Raw genomic sequence first — 15,230 nt, forward strand, 5'->3', positions numbered from 1 at the left:
CCAGACCTGCCTGTTTTCCACAGTAGATAGAACCGCATCATGTGTCCTGAATGCATTCTGAAGAAAGTGTTAGCACCTGAAAAATTATATGACAGCAGGCTTGAGCACACTGTTGTTGCTGGATGGAGACTGGTTTCCATGATGGCTACCCTTTTTGGATAATCATGGTTGTTAATTTGGGGGGGGGGGGTTGGTTTTCAAATTACCAGGATCTGCAAATTTGAGAGGATTCTACTTACTAAGCTTCCAGGCCATATTTTCCAAAGCTTCAACCCCTGCCCCCACATTCCTTTTCCTAGCTTTGTAGAACTTCTAAGGACTTCTTCCTGTGGCTTGCAGTTCCCTCCTTTTGCCCTAATTTGGGTGGGTAGGGATGGTCAAATTTCTAGTTCATTGTACTGTATTGCTAAAATCATGCATTGTGGGATACCGGGACATAACATTTCGAGCTGGAAGGGAGGTGTTTTCAGACTCAAGTATGCTTTCTTTCTGGGGAATGTTGTTAGTGGTGTTACATGCAACTCATAGCATTGGGGTGTTTTGATTTCATTAGGTGCCTTTGGTTCATGCTGGAAGTCTTAATGACAAAAAACGAAAACAACAGTCATGCCTTCATGAAAAAGATGACAGAAAGTATCAGACTTACGCGGGATGGACAGTCTCCAGATGAGCCAAAAGCCAATGAAGTAAGAAATGTGGTGGAAAGAGATTGGTTTTGAAGTCAGTTTTTGAACAAGATGGACAGAATGCTTCAGAGCAAGCAATAAGCCAGAATCTCATTTCTCTCCAGAGAGAATTTTAGTTGTAAGCATTTTGTGTTAGCAATCTCATCTTTACAGAGCGAAAAAGTTAATCCAGCAGAATGTAGTTGTCATCAAGCAAGCAAAATCTTGTTTTCTTTGTTGTTCCTCCTCCTCTTTGCCACGTTGAATGTTTGTTTTGTGATCGCAAAAAAAGCCAAGCACCACAAAATTCTCACAGAAGGGGAAGCCCTGGATCTCCTCTTACTTGGGGCCCTTCTTTGAGCACTTGGCACAAATAAGAGTCGTCCCCCCCACTTAATATGGCAGCAGTTTGCTGATCTATTATTCACTGGCTAGGATATGGTCCAGCCACAGCACAGGTGCTAAATCAGCTACATTGGCTAATGTTATGGGCCGAATCTGGCATCAAACGAGAGGAGTGACTTTTCCCATCTAACCTGCTCATAGGCCATAAAGGGAGGCCTTGTTAGGGGCTTCACATTGCAGTCTCTGAATTCCCCACCTAAGTTTCAGTATTTTCTTACCTTGCTATGGGCAAAGGTTAGCCACCAGTTAACAGTTGGGAAGAAGCTTTTGCTGCCAGTGAGGGAATGGTGTTACCTCCCTCATATGTGTGGTTTATTGTAGAGTTCTGTATTTCATGCTCAGATGATAAGAACAGCCCAGAAGATCAGTTCCATGCCATTTTGGCTTGAGATTCCTGCTACCCTCTCCAGTGTTCTTTCAGCATGTGGGTTGAGTGGTGATGTCAGTCACCATATGGACTGTTGGATGGATCCTTGCCCCACACCACACCAAATTCTGCTAGCTGTAATTAAATATGGACAGATCAAGTCTAAACCAATCTATATCAATGTTGAATATGTTTATTCATAAGTCTATCCTGTCCCACTTCCATGTTTATCTGAAAATCAACACGAAAAATTCACATTTCATTACATATCTTCTTATAAAATACAATTTCATCTCTATGTACTCATTTCTAAGCATATATTACCTGAAATACTCATTGTTAATATATATTTTGGTAGGGGTATTTTGAGCAAAGAGCTGTCACAGAATTTGGAGAAGTGCAAAATACAAAGGATAATTATGTGCCGATCTGCACATTAGTTCAGGAGGTGTGGATTGGATCACAGAAATCACATTTCTCAAATATAACTAGCTGTAATCAATTTATGTTACAACCTTTTTTAAAAAAACACCATCTTACCGTATATTGGGGGGGGACTAATCTATTGAAACAATAAGAAGCTAGGAATTGTATTCAACTAACCTCTTCATCATATTCTTCAATTTCAGTAGCTCTGCTCTGAGTAGGACTAGCTGTTACAGCAAGCTACTTAAACCTTAATCCTGTGTGTTTGTAAAATTTAGAAAAAGCTTGCTTCATTTTGTTCAAAAGTATAGTGTCGAAAATTAGGCAGGATTTGCACTGGGAGATAATATGTCTATGGGGAATCCCTTTTTTTTAAAAAAAAGCATAAAATAAGTCTGTAATGTAATTGGCATACTGATTTCTATATGTTATAGTTACATTTGTTTTAAGCTGTAAAGTGATTTCTAAAGTCCTTTTACAATTCCCCCCCTCCCACAGAAACTCTATACTGTATGTGATGTGGCCCTGTGTGTAATCAACAGCAAAAGTGCTTTATGTAATGCAGAGTCTCCAAAGGATCCTGTATTGCCAACCAAATTTTTTACGCAACCTGAAAAGGTAATTTTATAGAACAAACAAATCTTTGTGTTCTCTTCTAATTAAGCATACCTTTGAATATGGGAACTTTGTTCTTGGTTGTATTTTCTAAATTACCTATTTAGATAATTATCTTACTATTGCCATGTTCTCTTCCTCTCCAGTGAAACAAAATTGCTCTTAAAACTTATTTGTGGTCGTATTCTTTGGACATTCAGCGGTATTGAATCTGCCAGTACTAGATTATAGTGAAAGTGCCAAGCTAAAGAAATTAAATCTACAGGTGTTTATAATATGCAAAATCAGTAGTACTTTTAATAGCACTCTCCTAACGGGACAAAAGTTTACTCTGTTTAGCTTAGTGCATATTCCTTAAATATGCTTTAGGACCTTGCATTAGTGGGCCACTGTTGAACATTGAGCTCACTGCCTAGATTTCTGATTTAGCTTTTATAGAGGAGTTTAGATCCTGTTATTATAGTGATTACATGCACCTCAGGGTGGCTAGCAGCAGTTGAAACCAATATGTACTGTATTAAGGTGTTAACCAGTTTTAATCATCCTTGGATAGACGCATTTAATCCATTTATTTTAGTGAGTCTGCTCTGAGTATGACCTTTGAATATCTCCCCAAAATGTTCCATAGAATAACAATGCAAAACAGAGGTTCCGCAGATAATTTTCTTTCCAAGATACCAGTTTAAACTTAAATGACAAAACAAAACCCTGCTGGACAAGGCAGGTTTTTTCCTCTCTGTTGGAACATAGTGGAAAAGGCCTCTAAATGCTCCTCTGCTTGAAATGCAATTCACTGTGTAACCCCACCAGGACCCTGGGCTCAAAAAACAGGTCTCACACTTCTTGGGTTGCGGTCCTGTTTTATGAACAAAGTTTACTTGGGGGAGGAGCTATTTTGAATAAGGGTAGGGAACATTTGGTCCACCAGATGTTAGGACTCCAATGTCCATCAGCCCCAGCCAACATGGTCAGTGGCCAGGATGATGGGAATTGTCGCTCAGCATCTTTTGGAGGACCAAACATTCCTCACCTCTGATTTAGAAGCACCCATTCTTGAAAACTGGAAAGCATTTCAGAATCTCTCTGTTCCCTGTCAAATTGCATAATCTATCCTGAAATTACTAATTAACTTCTGTTTTTCTCTCCTCCCCCCCCCAAAGGATTTTTGCAACGAAAGGAATTATATTTCGGAAGAGATGAGAGTTCTTCTCTTAACCGGAAAGGTGTTGTTTCTATTTTTTTTATTTGACACGTATAAACAATGAACCCTTTCAGTTTCTGAGAAATGATAAAATTGTATACATCACTAACTCAGTGCAACCCATTTAGGCTCAATTTATTTGAGTCTAAATCCCATTGAATTCTGTAGGACTTTTTCAGAGTGCAGAGAACAACAGTGTTAAATTACTTACAGGTTCACCTAATGCGCCTTAGCCCCTTTGATTTCAGAGCTAATTTGTCGGTTGTGGGTCAGCTTCACAAAGATAAAACAAGAACTTTTATTTTTATGTAAAGGGTGTAAGGATTTTGTATTGATTATGGGCTGTGACTGGGATTCTCATTCTACATGGTTTAAAAATGTATGCTTTCTGCTGAATCTCTGAGTACATTTTAATGCAGTGTAAGGAGAAACAATGCTGAGACAATTTGTACCTCAATAATTTAGGCATGTGGTGAACTTGAGGTTGTGGGGGAAATGAAGCCTTTCACTATAACCTTGGAGCTATATCACATTTATAAGTAGGAGAAAGTTCAGGAATTTTCACTGAGCTAGTTGTAGCTGCAGCTATTTAATGATATCCAATTAATATGTCTTATAGACCAAAATGCAAGGGGCCATTTTATATATTGTAGAGTTTTTTTTAAAAAAAATTATACATTGTGAATTGTGTGTTTGCATGTATTTCAAACTTATTAAATAACCCTGCTCTTGTCCATTTTAGCCCAAACCAACTGGTGTATTAGGTGCTGTAAATAAACCTTTATCTGCAACTGGAAGGAGACCATATATCCGAAGCGCAGGATCAGAAACTGGAAGCAATAATAGCGTAAACTCTGAACTGAGCTCTCCTGCAGGAAACAAATCAAGGTCTAAGACTTTTCAGCAATATAATTCAGATTTTAAAAACATATTATGTTAAAGGATTCTCTCAATATAGGATTGTACTTTACTTCTCTTAATTATGTGGAAAATTGCTATTTTTCAGTTTATGTATTTTATTTTTCTAAAATTCAGAGTTTGCAAACTTTTCAGTGTCATAAAGGAATACCAAATTCTTAGAATTCCAAGTCCTTTAATGAACTAAGTCTGTCAATCACTTCTTTACCTCCATTTTGAATTTTGAAATGAACATTTATATATTTGGTCTCACCATCTGCTTTCAATTGTATTACCTGTTAGAATGTTTTATGTAGTTGCAGTATTATATCTAATGAGGTTTGGATGAAGTTCACATTGCTAGTTGCACATTTTTCTCAAATTGTTAACTCTTTTACTCTCACACACAGCTTTATTGTGTTCTATAGACCCAAAATACACAGTACAATAATATCAGCAGTTATTACTGTGTAAAAACTAAATATCAAACAACAGAACCGATTAAATGTTAGGATTAACATTGAAATTAAGTATTTCAGGGTAGAATTTATTTTAAATGCATGGTTTTTTAAATAACATCTTCCACTTTCAACCCTGGGGATTGCTGTAGTTAAGAAGATAATGAATTTAAAAAGTTAATGCAGGATCACAATCCAGCACACAGGCAGGGGCATATTAAAACCTTTGCATTAGCATTAACCAGTTTACAAGAAATCTTGATCAGTTCTTTTACCTTCTTGATCAGTTCTTTTACCAATTAGGCTTAAAGAAGGGAAATAGGTTTCTTTCCCTTCCATAATTTAACAGAAAACAAATTTACATTGATTTTTAAAATTCTTCCAACAGAGAGCAGAGCTCAGACATATCAGAAACTGGTGTCAGTGAAAATGATGAAAATCCAGTGAGAATTATTTCTGTCACCCCAGCAAAAATAGAACCTGTAAAGAACAAGGTATGGTTGAAATTTTTTAAAGCATGTTCTACTTTTAGGTAATCCGACTAAAAAATGTATCCAGGAATTGGTGACTAACATTTCAATATAACTGTTGCATTTTATTTGCCATTCCATGAAAACACATCCCAGATTGAGAACGTCAACAGTTTCCCAACAAGGCGGAAGAAGTCAGCTTAGCAAGTTGATAGCAAGATTTTCCTTATTTATTCAAATATCCTGCTTTAATGTTGTTGTACTATGTTTTGGCTCCAGTTGAGCTGCTCTTGAGTGTGGTACAGAGAGAACTTTTAAAGCACATTAAATAATATTATGCAAGGACTTGTCATGCCATCATCTGATAGTTTGTTTCATGCCCATAATGTTTTAAGTTGGATTTTAATTTAAGTAGAAAACCTAAGCCAGTAGACACGACATTGAGAAATAATGCTTCAAAGCTGGTTGTATTTCTATAACGAGTTTCCCAAATGCTGCTTTATATTTTTGGGAATGAGAATTCCCCATTGCAACAGTATGTCCCCTTGGACCGATTATTTTGTGGTACTTGAAAGGTTATTGCTGTAGCTGCCCTTGGAAACTTCTTTCTAAAATGCTTGCAAGGTTTTGAAGCAGATATAACTGCCACCTGACTGTCAGGGATTCAGTTGACAACAAACTAAGCCTTATTTCCCCCCTCTAGGAGATAAACTCTGATCAGCCAACGCAAGGAAATGTTAGCACTGAGCGTGGGAAGAAAAGAACTGCAGCAGCCGCCGGAGCAGAGAATATTCATCAAAAGTCAGAAGAGAAAAAAACAGATGAATCGGGCCAGCCTGCCCCTCCCAAGCCGAGGAGAGGGCGTCCTCCCAAGTCTGAATCTCAGGGCACCATGGCAAAAAATGCTGAAACAAGTAAACCATCTGGTAGGGGGCGGAAAAGGGCAGCACCCAGCCAGGAAGGTCCAGGGAGTTTAGAGGCAAGCAATGCCAAAGCACCAAAACAGCAAGAGGCACCGAAAAAAGCAGTACCAGCACAGAGACAGATTGATCTACAAAGGTAAACACAAATACACTGCTTTCTTTCTCTGGGAAGTTGTCCTGAACTGGCTATAATTTGTCAGAAATGCCAAGTGACATCACGGTAAATCCTAGCCATCTCCACCGGAACTTCTTTTGCATTTTTTTGCAAACTGCTCCCTGCACTCTTTCCTCCCTCGTCACATGTCTCTTCTTTATTTGTGGCCTTTAATTCCTCTTTACTTAGCCTTTTGCCATCCTAGTCCTTCCCCACCACACACAAAATCCAATTGCTGAACAATACATGTTTTCAAAAAGTGCGGCTAGTTCATTTGCGTAACACAGGTTTTCTTTAACACAGAGATATGTGTTCATGTGTAAAAAGACATCCCTCAAAAGATTTCCGCCCCCCCCCCATGCAAATGCAGATGAACCTCAGAGTGTGGAAGACCAAGTTGGCAGAGTAGCCAGCTCTTGGAGATCTGATCTTGCCCAAATCCAGACCATTGGCAGGCAAACCTAAGGCCTGGGAGCCCAGTCGCCTTCTCAATCCAGCCCGTGGACGGTCCGGGAATCTGTGTTTTTACATGAGTAGAATGTACCCTTTTATTTAAAATGCATCTCTGGGTTATTTGTGAGGCCTGCCTGGTGTTTTTACATGAGTAGAATGTGTGATTTTATTTCAAATGCATGTCTGGGTTATTTGTGGGGCATAGGAATTCGTTCATATATCCCCCCCCAAAAAAAAAAATATATAGTCCGTCTCCCCACAAGGTCTGAGGGACAGTGGACCAGCTCCCTGCTGAAAAAGTTTGCTGACCCCTGATCCAGTCAGTCAACCACACGAGCTGCTTCTGTCCCTTCTTGCTAAGAATAGGCAACTGCTGCTGGGATCAAGAAATTTGAAAGTGGGCACTAATGGAAAAACCCTTAGATTGTTCATGTTTAGGAAAAACTCGTGAAGTGGATAGATTTCATGAAACATGGTATTGCTTGTTTGCAACTAGTCCTCTAGATACACATGGCCAACTGTGGTCAGGAACTCTGGGCTGAATAGTACAAATCAAACAGAGACATTCTGTAATATTACTACAGACGAACTATTATTTCCCTTATTGGTGGAATCAGCAGGTTTGTTTTCCCTAATGTTAGGTATCGTTATTTTTATCCTGCATGCTTTATAAGAAAAATAAATAAACACATTTTTTTAAAAAAAAGAATTGGCAACTGGCCCCCTAAAGATTCACTCTAGTTCCCTATGTACTCACCTGCCGTTATGCAACTTGATGGCTTTCTTCAACGCAAGTTGAGAGGCAGGTAAAAAAAATCTTTGACATCCCCATCCATGTGTAAACAGCAAAATTGGCTGTGGTAGATTTTTCTTCTTATGTATTATGCATCTCTGCTGTTGTTTACTTTGCACAAGGCATGTCAGAGTAAGCAGTTGAAGTGCATGATGGGAGAAAGTTGTTCATAGTTGGAGCGTGAGTTAGTCTTTTGCGTGTGGCTTGGTTCACATCAGAATCAGTGGAGGAAGCCAGTGTAAATGGTTTCAGAAATCCCCTAACTAGGGATAATACCACCCATCTCCAGGGTAAAGAACTTTGAGGAAGAGATCTCTCTTCGGGCATGAGAAAGAAATTCTGCCTTCCTCCAGAGCGTTTTGGCACTTTGGCTCATCTATTTTCTGCCTGCAGTTCCTCAAGTGTGCAGTGAGGAGTAGCTACTGCAACCTGGGCCCAGTCTCGAAAATCAAATTCAGAAGCAAGCAGCTCTTCCAGAGCACCTGAGCAACCTGGCTGCTCTCAATTTTGTCTATTCACCTCCTCCCTGTTACCCTCTGTGTGTGCATGTTGCTGTGGAATAATGGCAGCACAGTAGGGTAGAATTGGGACTTCTGGAAGTGGTGTGGGGCTAGGATTTGTGTTAGGGATAGTTTTCACTGGGATCAGGGATCATGACAAGGCAATGTGGTGTTATAAGAACTGTGGCATCCCCAAGGTCTCTGCACACACTGGAAGACTTAAGGGGCCGGTCGAGATGGTTGACAAGCATGGTGCCCAGTCAGAATTTGTGTGCCCCAAACCAGTCTTACTGGTCCTTCAACCTGTGGTCAATTCTAAAATTGTTTTTAAAACTAGCTGTTGACCTGGTGAATTAGCAGGAGTAGAGATACCTACTTAATTCATATATGGCCTTCCTAGGGTGGTGTTTGCTTTTGGCTACTGACCATTCCCCTAGTCAAAAGCATCAGCATGAAAGAATCCTGCCCAGGAATCCTTAGCCTTCTGAACAACTGTCCGATGAGTTTACTTTGTTGCCCGAACCATGGGGGTTTGTTTCTTAAATTTCAGCCCCCTTCAAGGGCTCACAAAGGCAGTTACTGGATGTCCAACACCAAATGAGAGGGACCAGCTTCCGCACATAGTCAGGAGCAGCCTGAATCTCTCGCAGTTGTCTCTCTGGAGGTAGTATCAAGTCCTAATCCTACCTTCTCCCCACTCCCATCCTCTACATATGTTAGAAGATTCCTGGGAAGGGACATGGTCAGGGTTGGTGGCCACAAATAATGGCTGGCTGCACAGCCTATTTCTTAGACTGGGAGGAGTTTCAGAAGCAACCATTGAGATGGCATACGGATCTGGTGCTCAAAAATGGTACCAAATATATGCAGGCTCTTGGGTAGGCCTGCCCAACTTGTGATCCCACCACCACCTTGTGGCCAATCAATGTTGTAACATGACTACTAGACTGTCTTGAGCTTGTTGGGTCACAAATTGGGAATGCTTGTCTTTGGACATGCCTAAATTAGCTCTTTGAGATCTTATTGAAAACAGAGGAGATATTCTTTTATGTAAGGAATTTGATTAGACATCCTTTTAGATGTATATACTGGTGGGGGGAATCTGTATCTCTGGCATAGTTAAAACCAACTGAAGTATACAGGCAACAACCATTTACGCTTGTTCAATGCATGCATGATCATGTACACGTGCATCACCACAACCCAGAAGTGGCCAGAAAAGGGGGCCAGGAATGCAACCCCCGTGCAAATCAGATGTTGCCTGTATTTAATAGTATATATTGTTCCAATATAGCTGATAATTGTCTAAAGCAGTATAGAAACCATTCATACACATCTGTAAAGTCCATTGTTATTCCTTATGTAGACCTCTTGCCCTTTCAAAGAAGGTTAAGAGAAATCTCATGCTAACAAAAATTGACTTAAGCTCCGAAAAGCAGAGCTCATTTTGTCTCAGCCCAAAGGACAGAAGTGCAACTCCTAGTTTGATTTAGCTAGGCTTTTACTCCCAAATGATATTCCCATTCTAACGTTTTTCAGAAGCAAGGTGCTGGGAAGTGATGGAGAGTCAGTGTTCGAGGTAGAATCAAGTCCTGGATATTCTCCAGGTGAAATGGATCTTTTTAAGCTTTGTGACACTGAGGATACAGGCAGCCAGGAAGACACTGAGGAGACAGAACTAACAGAGAGTGGCTTCTTGAAGGTGCAGCAGGGAGATTATACAGGGCTATGTTTGTATAATTATGGGTGCTGGGAGGAGGTGGTGCTGGTCAGTCCTTGTAGAAATGTCACTGACATGGATGTAGAAGATCACACAGTACTTCTGCATGTTAAAAATTTAGTGGAAGTTAGGTAATGAAAGTCAATAAACTGGGAGGTCGTGAAACTGCTATATTCCTGTCATTCTTCCCACCTTCCTTCCTTCCTTCCTTCCTTCGACAAGAGTTTCAATTGCTGAGCTTTTCTAGACAAATGCTAGAGCATATTTATGATGCTCTTTACATTATTGCAGTGGAATAAACTGTTGTTGCTTTAAATTTAAAGTAATATCCCCCCCAATCAATTCATTAAAAGATTATAATCCTCCTATAAATGCAAATTATTGTCTTCAGTGGAATTTCGACCAGACCTTTATCACCTACATCAAAGATGATGTAGATTCAAACACAATTGACAGACATAAATATTCAGGTAGTGTTCAGTGCTGCTTACTTTCAGGTAAGTGTGCGTAGGCTAGATGACTGAATACCATCTACCCATGTATGCTGGGTTCCAAGATGGAACAAAGACGGGATATAAATTTAATAAAAATAAAAAATTAAGGCATTTAAGAATTGATTTTTTAAAAAAGAAATCAAAGGTGCACTTCAGAGGGGAAAGTTCACTTCGCTCGTGAACGTTTTCCCAGTAAGTTTCATTTTCTAAACTTTCTTCTTCTTCTCTTCAAGGTAAAAAGAAAACTTCCTTGCAAGGGGAGGAAAAGGAGGGCCAAATGAAGGCATGCTCCAAGCTTCTGCAAAAACCAAGAAATTTCCTGTATAAGGAACTGAAAATACTCAGATCACACCGCTTTCAGCTCTGAAAACAGAAGGAAAATCTGCTTCCCTTTCAGATGACATTATTCTGCTGAAACTCTTGAGAGAGGCTAAAAGCATCTGTACTTATTTTCCCAGAGACTTTTTTTATGAAAAGTCAATAATTAAGCAAATTGCTTAACACTTGATTCCAGTTTCTGCATATCTGGAGTTAAAAGTGTTTTACTCCATAAATTTTCATGCTGCATTTTTTAAAAGAAAGTCAGAATGAGATCCTTTAAAAAATTCAGACCTAGAATCAGGTATTGCCCACCCTTTTTGCAAGAAAAAATAGAAGCTTACTGAAATAATTTTAATCCAAGACACAAGGAAAATACCTGAATTCTCATCTGCTTTCCTTTTGGAGACTCCTATGTATAATTCTTTCCAGCTAAATAAGATGTACAGATTTTGGTTCCTGCTATGAAAAGTCACATAGTGACAATTTTTATACATGTTGCTTTCTGACTTTTTATCTGAGTGGGAGACTAATCACTTGATTGATTTGCAAGTAGACATTTCATCTTTTTTTAATTTCCCTCTCCATTTTAGTTTAATATAATTTGCAATAAATGTACATATTGTTGGTTGTTTTATAAAAACATCACTTTTAAGTGGGTTTACTCCTGTGGTTCTGTTGGAATATTCTAAATTTAATGGAGTAAAGGCAGCCCAGCATTTGATTTTATAATGTTTGTCACCAGATTTTTATTATTGATGTAAAATATCAATTTTTAAAAATAGTTGGACTTTTGGCAGCTTTGTAAGGAACGTTGGAAATGTTTAGGATTGCTCTCAATTTTAAGCATTGTGCTGATTGAAAGTAAGTCTGTTTTACGTTTTTGTCTTCCTGTCCAAGCTCATTTTTTAATGTTTAATTTTAGAAGACTTGCATCAATATTGATTTTTCCCCTGGCATTGTTCAGCATACAGTGTACACTTTTAATGTACACATGATCATATTTAAGTTTGTTGCATAAAATAAATGCTTCTAGGTGTCATATGGTATCATTTTTCTCCCCAGAAAAGTATAATTTCTACTTTGCCTCAGTTCTGCATGGCATCTCTGTATTTGTGTAGGACCAATAAATTTCCTGCTGCCTAAGCGCTGATGTCAACACATAAGATTTTGACACTTTGGGAAAGTGTGTGTTCTCCAGTGGACCAGATAGTAGTGTAAAATACTTATGCCCTGGATTTCATAGATTAAAAGAACAAAATAGGAAGCAACAGCTAATCAAACATCACTCCATAAGGAATAGAAAGATTTTGCATTTTGAACAGAACCTCTGGTCATAGTTTTCACAGCAAGATGACGTGTATTCTGGAGTGTTCAGAAAGCAAAGAGCATTCCAGTATTGTACACAACACCTCTAAGAAACCTAAAATAGGTTTCAGGGAGACAAGAAAAGCTGCAGATGGTATAATGCAAAATACATTTACTAAGGTATGTAGCCAAGGAGATTTCCCAAGTCTGTTTGAGGGGAATTGTAGTTTTTGATCTGCTGAATCAAAATCTGCCTGTACTGTAAGGTCTTAGAATACAATTTCTTGAAATTCTGAATTTTGCATTTTGTCACCTTTAGTGCTGATCAGAGGAATGTAGCAAGTATCTCTATACCAGTGTTTAATTTGGGACAGAGGCTATGAAGATAGTCATTAGTGAATGTGTTCTTGCAAGACATGTCCTGTACTTGAAGGGGTTTGTACCATCATCAGGTGGGCTTTTTTAAATGATGGATTACATCTAGGAGATGCTAGAGGTCAGTGAAATAGTCCAAAACATTGGAGGGCACCAGGTTTGGCAAACCTGATCTGAGCTATCTTAATACCCCAGTGCAGGTGCAGAGGAAAGAACTTCAGAGCTACCTAAATATACTATAATGTTTCTTAATCTGTCAGGATGTTACCAGTCCAGTGTGTGTAGATTTAAGTCTACCACCATTTGATTAACCAGTTTTACTTTCTTCCAGATGTCATGGACCACCGCCAGGTGTGCTCCATGGCAATTTCCCTTTGTACAGAAGAGGAGAGGCCTAAGGACACTTCCAGCAAGGGTCTGGAGTCTGCCTTGAAAAATAGCTTGAGGGTTTTTGTCTGGATGGCCATCTGTCATGGATGCTTTAGTTGAGAGTCCTGCATTGCAGGGATTGGACACAGGACTCCAGGTGGGATCTGACCAGGGCAGAAAAGAGCAGGACTATCACTTCCCTTATCAACTTCTGTTGATGCAGCCTAGAATAGCATTAGCCTTTTTTGTGGTTGCATCACTCTGATGACTCATGTTAAACTAGTGGTTTACCAAGATCTCTAGAACCTTTTCACATGTACGGTGGTACCTCGGGTTACAGATGTTTCAGGTTACAGACTCCGCTAACCCAGAAATAGTACCTCGGGTTAAGAATTTTGCTTCAGGATGAGAACAGAAATGGCGCGGCAGCAGCAGGAGGCCCCATTAGCTAAAGTGGTGCTTCAGGTTAAGAACAGTTTCAGGTTAAGAACAGACCTCCAGAACGAATTAAGTTCTTAACCCGAGGTACCACTGTACTGAGTGTTCTACCAGGACTTGACTATGAGCATTATTCCTTTCGGAAAGTTTATTCTGGAAATGCGCCGGGGACGACACACAGCTGTGTCTGCAAGGAGGATATATAAGCTTGGAGCATGATCTAACCCAGACCCATCGTAGTTGAAGAGATAGTTGTTTATGCTTGGTCTTCTCTCTTACAGTGAAAGTTAAATTGATTTTCCGCATAGCTGGTGGCACTATTCTTCTGCTGCTATCGTACTCACAGATGAGTTAGATGTGGGAGAAAATCGTCCATTTCTCCTTCCAAAATTTCCTTGGGGGAAGACCTAGAGATAAGGTGGCTGTATGTGTGCACTGCTGTTGCATTTTGAACTTTGTGCCAAGTAACTCAGGGAAGGCACAGCTCATCAGTATGTGATGGGGCTTTTTGCTACCCTGGGCTGCTTTGGAAGTGAGATATTTGAAGAAGATACCTGCAAGCAGCCATGTGAGCGACCAGGGAGTTGTGTGCATCCTAGACTTAACTTTTTTGCCTCAGCTGATGCTGCCTCTTGGCAAAACTATCAGAATGTTCAATCAGTTGTGATTCAGCTGCTCCCAAGACGCCAATCTAGGATTAAGGAGAATATTCTGTCCCTACCCCTAAGTGTTTCGGCACATCTGCCTCAGCAATAGGCACATGGGGAAGGGGTAGTTTAGGGCTGCCAGAATATGAAAGCTCTATTATTGTGGATTAGGAAATGGTTTTGTGTGTGTTACCCAAGGCTCAGCATACTGGCCACAATATGGAAGGTACCGTATCTTTTTTGGGAGGAAGTTCCTGCTCTTAGCTGTTTGGGCTGTTTGGGAGAAGAATGCCTCCTCTGCAGCAGAAAAATGCAAGTTAGGCTGGTAGAAGTAATCTCACAAGATCCAATATGCCTTCCCCTGAGCAGATTCCCAGTAAGAAAATTCCTAGGTTTTTGGCCACAAAGGCAACAAGTAGTGAGAACAAAAGTTTACTAATGCTGCAAGGAACACTCAAGTAGCAACGCCTCAGCCACCCGTTCATTTAAAAAAGATTTTAACAAAGCATAAACACAACTGGTTGATTTGCACACATACCTATGTCTGCTCCATAAAATCCAACTTGCTGGTCTATGGGTCATCACTCTTGTAACGTAATGAGACCATTATATCACACTTAAATAGTGGTGCATCATCTCCTGTTCTGGAGAGATTTATTACCACAAAGTAAAATGGAAAGCATTTTCAGGGAAACATGCATTTATTGTTAAGCATTTGCAGTGGAAATCAACATTTTTAAAGTGTATTTATTATTATTTTTTTAGAAAAATGGCATACAAAAGTGTTGCGTGGCTTTTATTCTCAAGAGACGCAAACACCAACGTTGCATTGCAGCCCGCTCAGTCACAATGAAATGTCCAGTTGAAAGCTTCCTACAAATAGCCTTTGTCACCTTGGTTGGGAAGAAAAACCAAACCAAAAAAACCTCCCACCTCCACAACATAAATTGAAATGGAAAACGGCAACAGGTCAGCAAGGATCTTTGACAGTACCACTTTTCTGAAAGGGGAGGCCCTCTCTAAAAAACAATGTAAAGCACCACATTGCAAATTTTATTAATGGGCTCCTATAGTACTGTTGGGTTTTGTTGGCATGATTCTGAATGGTTATTTCAAACTAGTAGATTCTTCCCATCGCAGAGGGACTAACCAGAAAGCAGCACTGTCATACAATACACAGCTTGCAAGCTTTCATCCTTTAGGGAATGGAGTCACGAGTTTATTGCAGTAAAAC

The 15,230-nt window shown here is 39.6% G+C and overlaps 1 protein-coding gene across 1 annotated transcript in view; it reads left to right on the forward strand.

The window, feature by feature from the left end:
* The window catches only part of PDS5A (PDS5 cohesin associated factor A), a 56,369-nt gene extending 44,461 nt beyond the window's left edge, over positions 1-11,908 (forward strand). Inside the window, 9 exon segments of the mRNA XM_082238021.1 lie at positions 554-686; positions 2,362-2,481; positions 3,639-3,701; positions 4,422-4,567; positions 5,423-5,528; positions 6,208-6,563; positions 9,867-10,029; positions 10,775-10,810; positions 10,812-11,908. Of these exon segments, the coding sequence (XP_082094147.1) occupies positions 554-686; positions 2,362-2,481; positions 3,639-3,701; positions 4,422-4,567; positions 5,423-5,528; positions 6,208-6,563; positions 9,867-10,029; positions 10,775-10,810; positions 10,812-10,868 (1,180 nt within the window). The 3' untranslated portion in view covers positions 10,869-11,908.
* Positions 11,909-15,230: the final 3,322 nt, after the last annotated feature.

The sequence above is a fragment of the Podarcis vaucheri genome (genome assembly GCF_965113315.1).
Source record: "Podarcis vaucheri genome assembly, chromosome: 9".
In the NCBI taxonomy this organism is placed as follows: Eukaryota; Metazoa; Chordata; class Lepidosauria; order Squamata; family Lacertidae; genus Podarcis; species Podarcis vaucheri.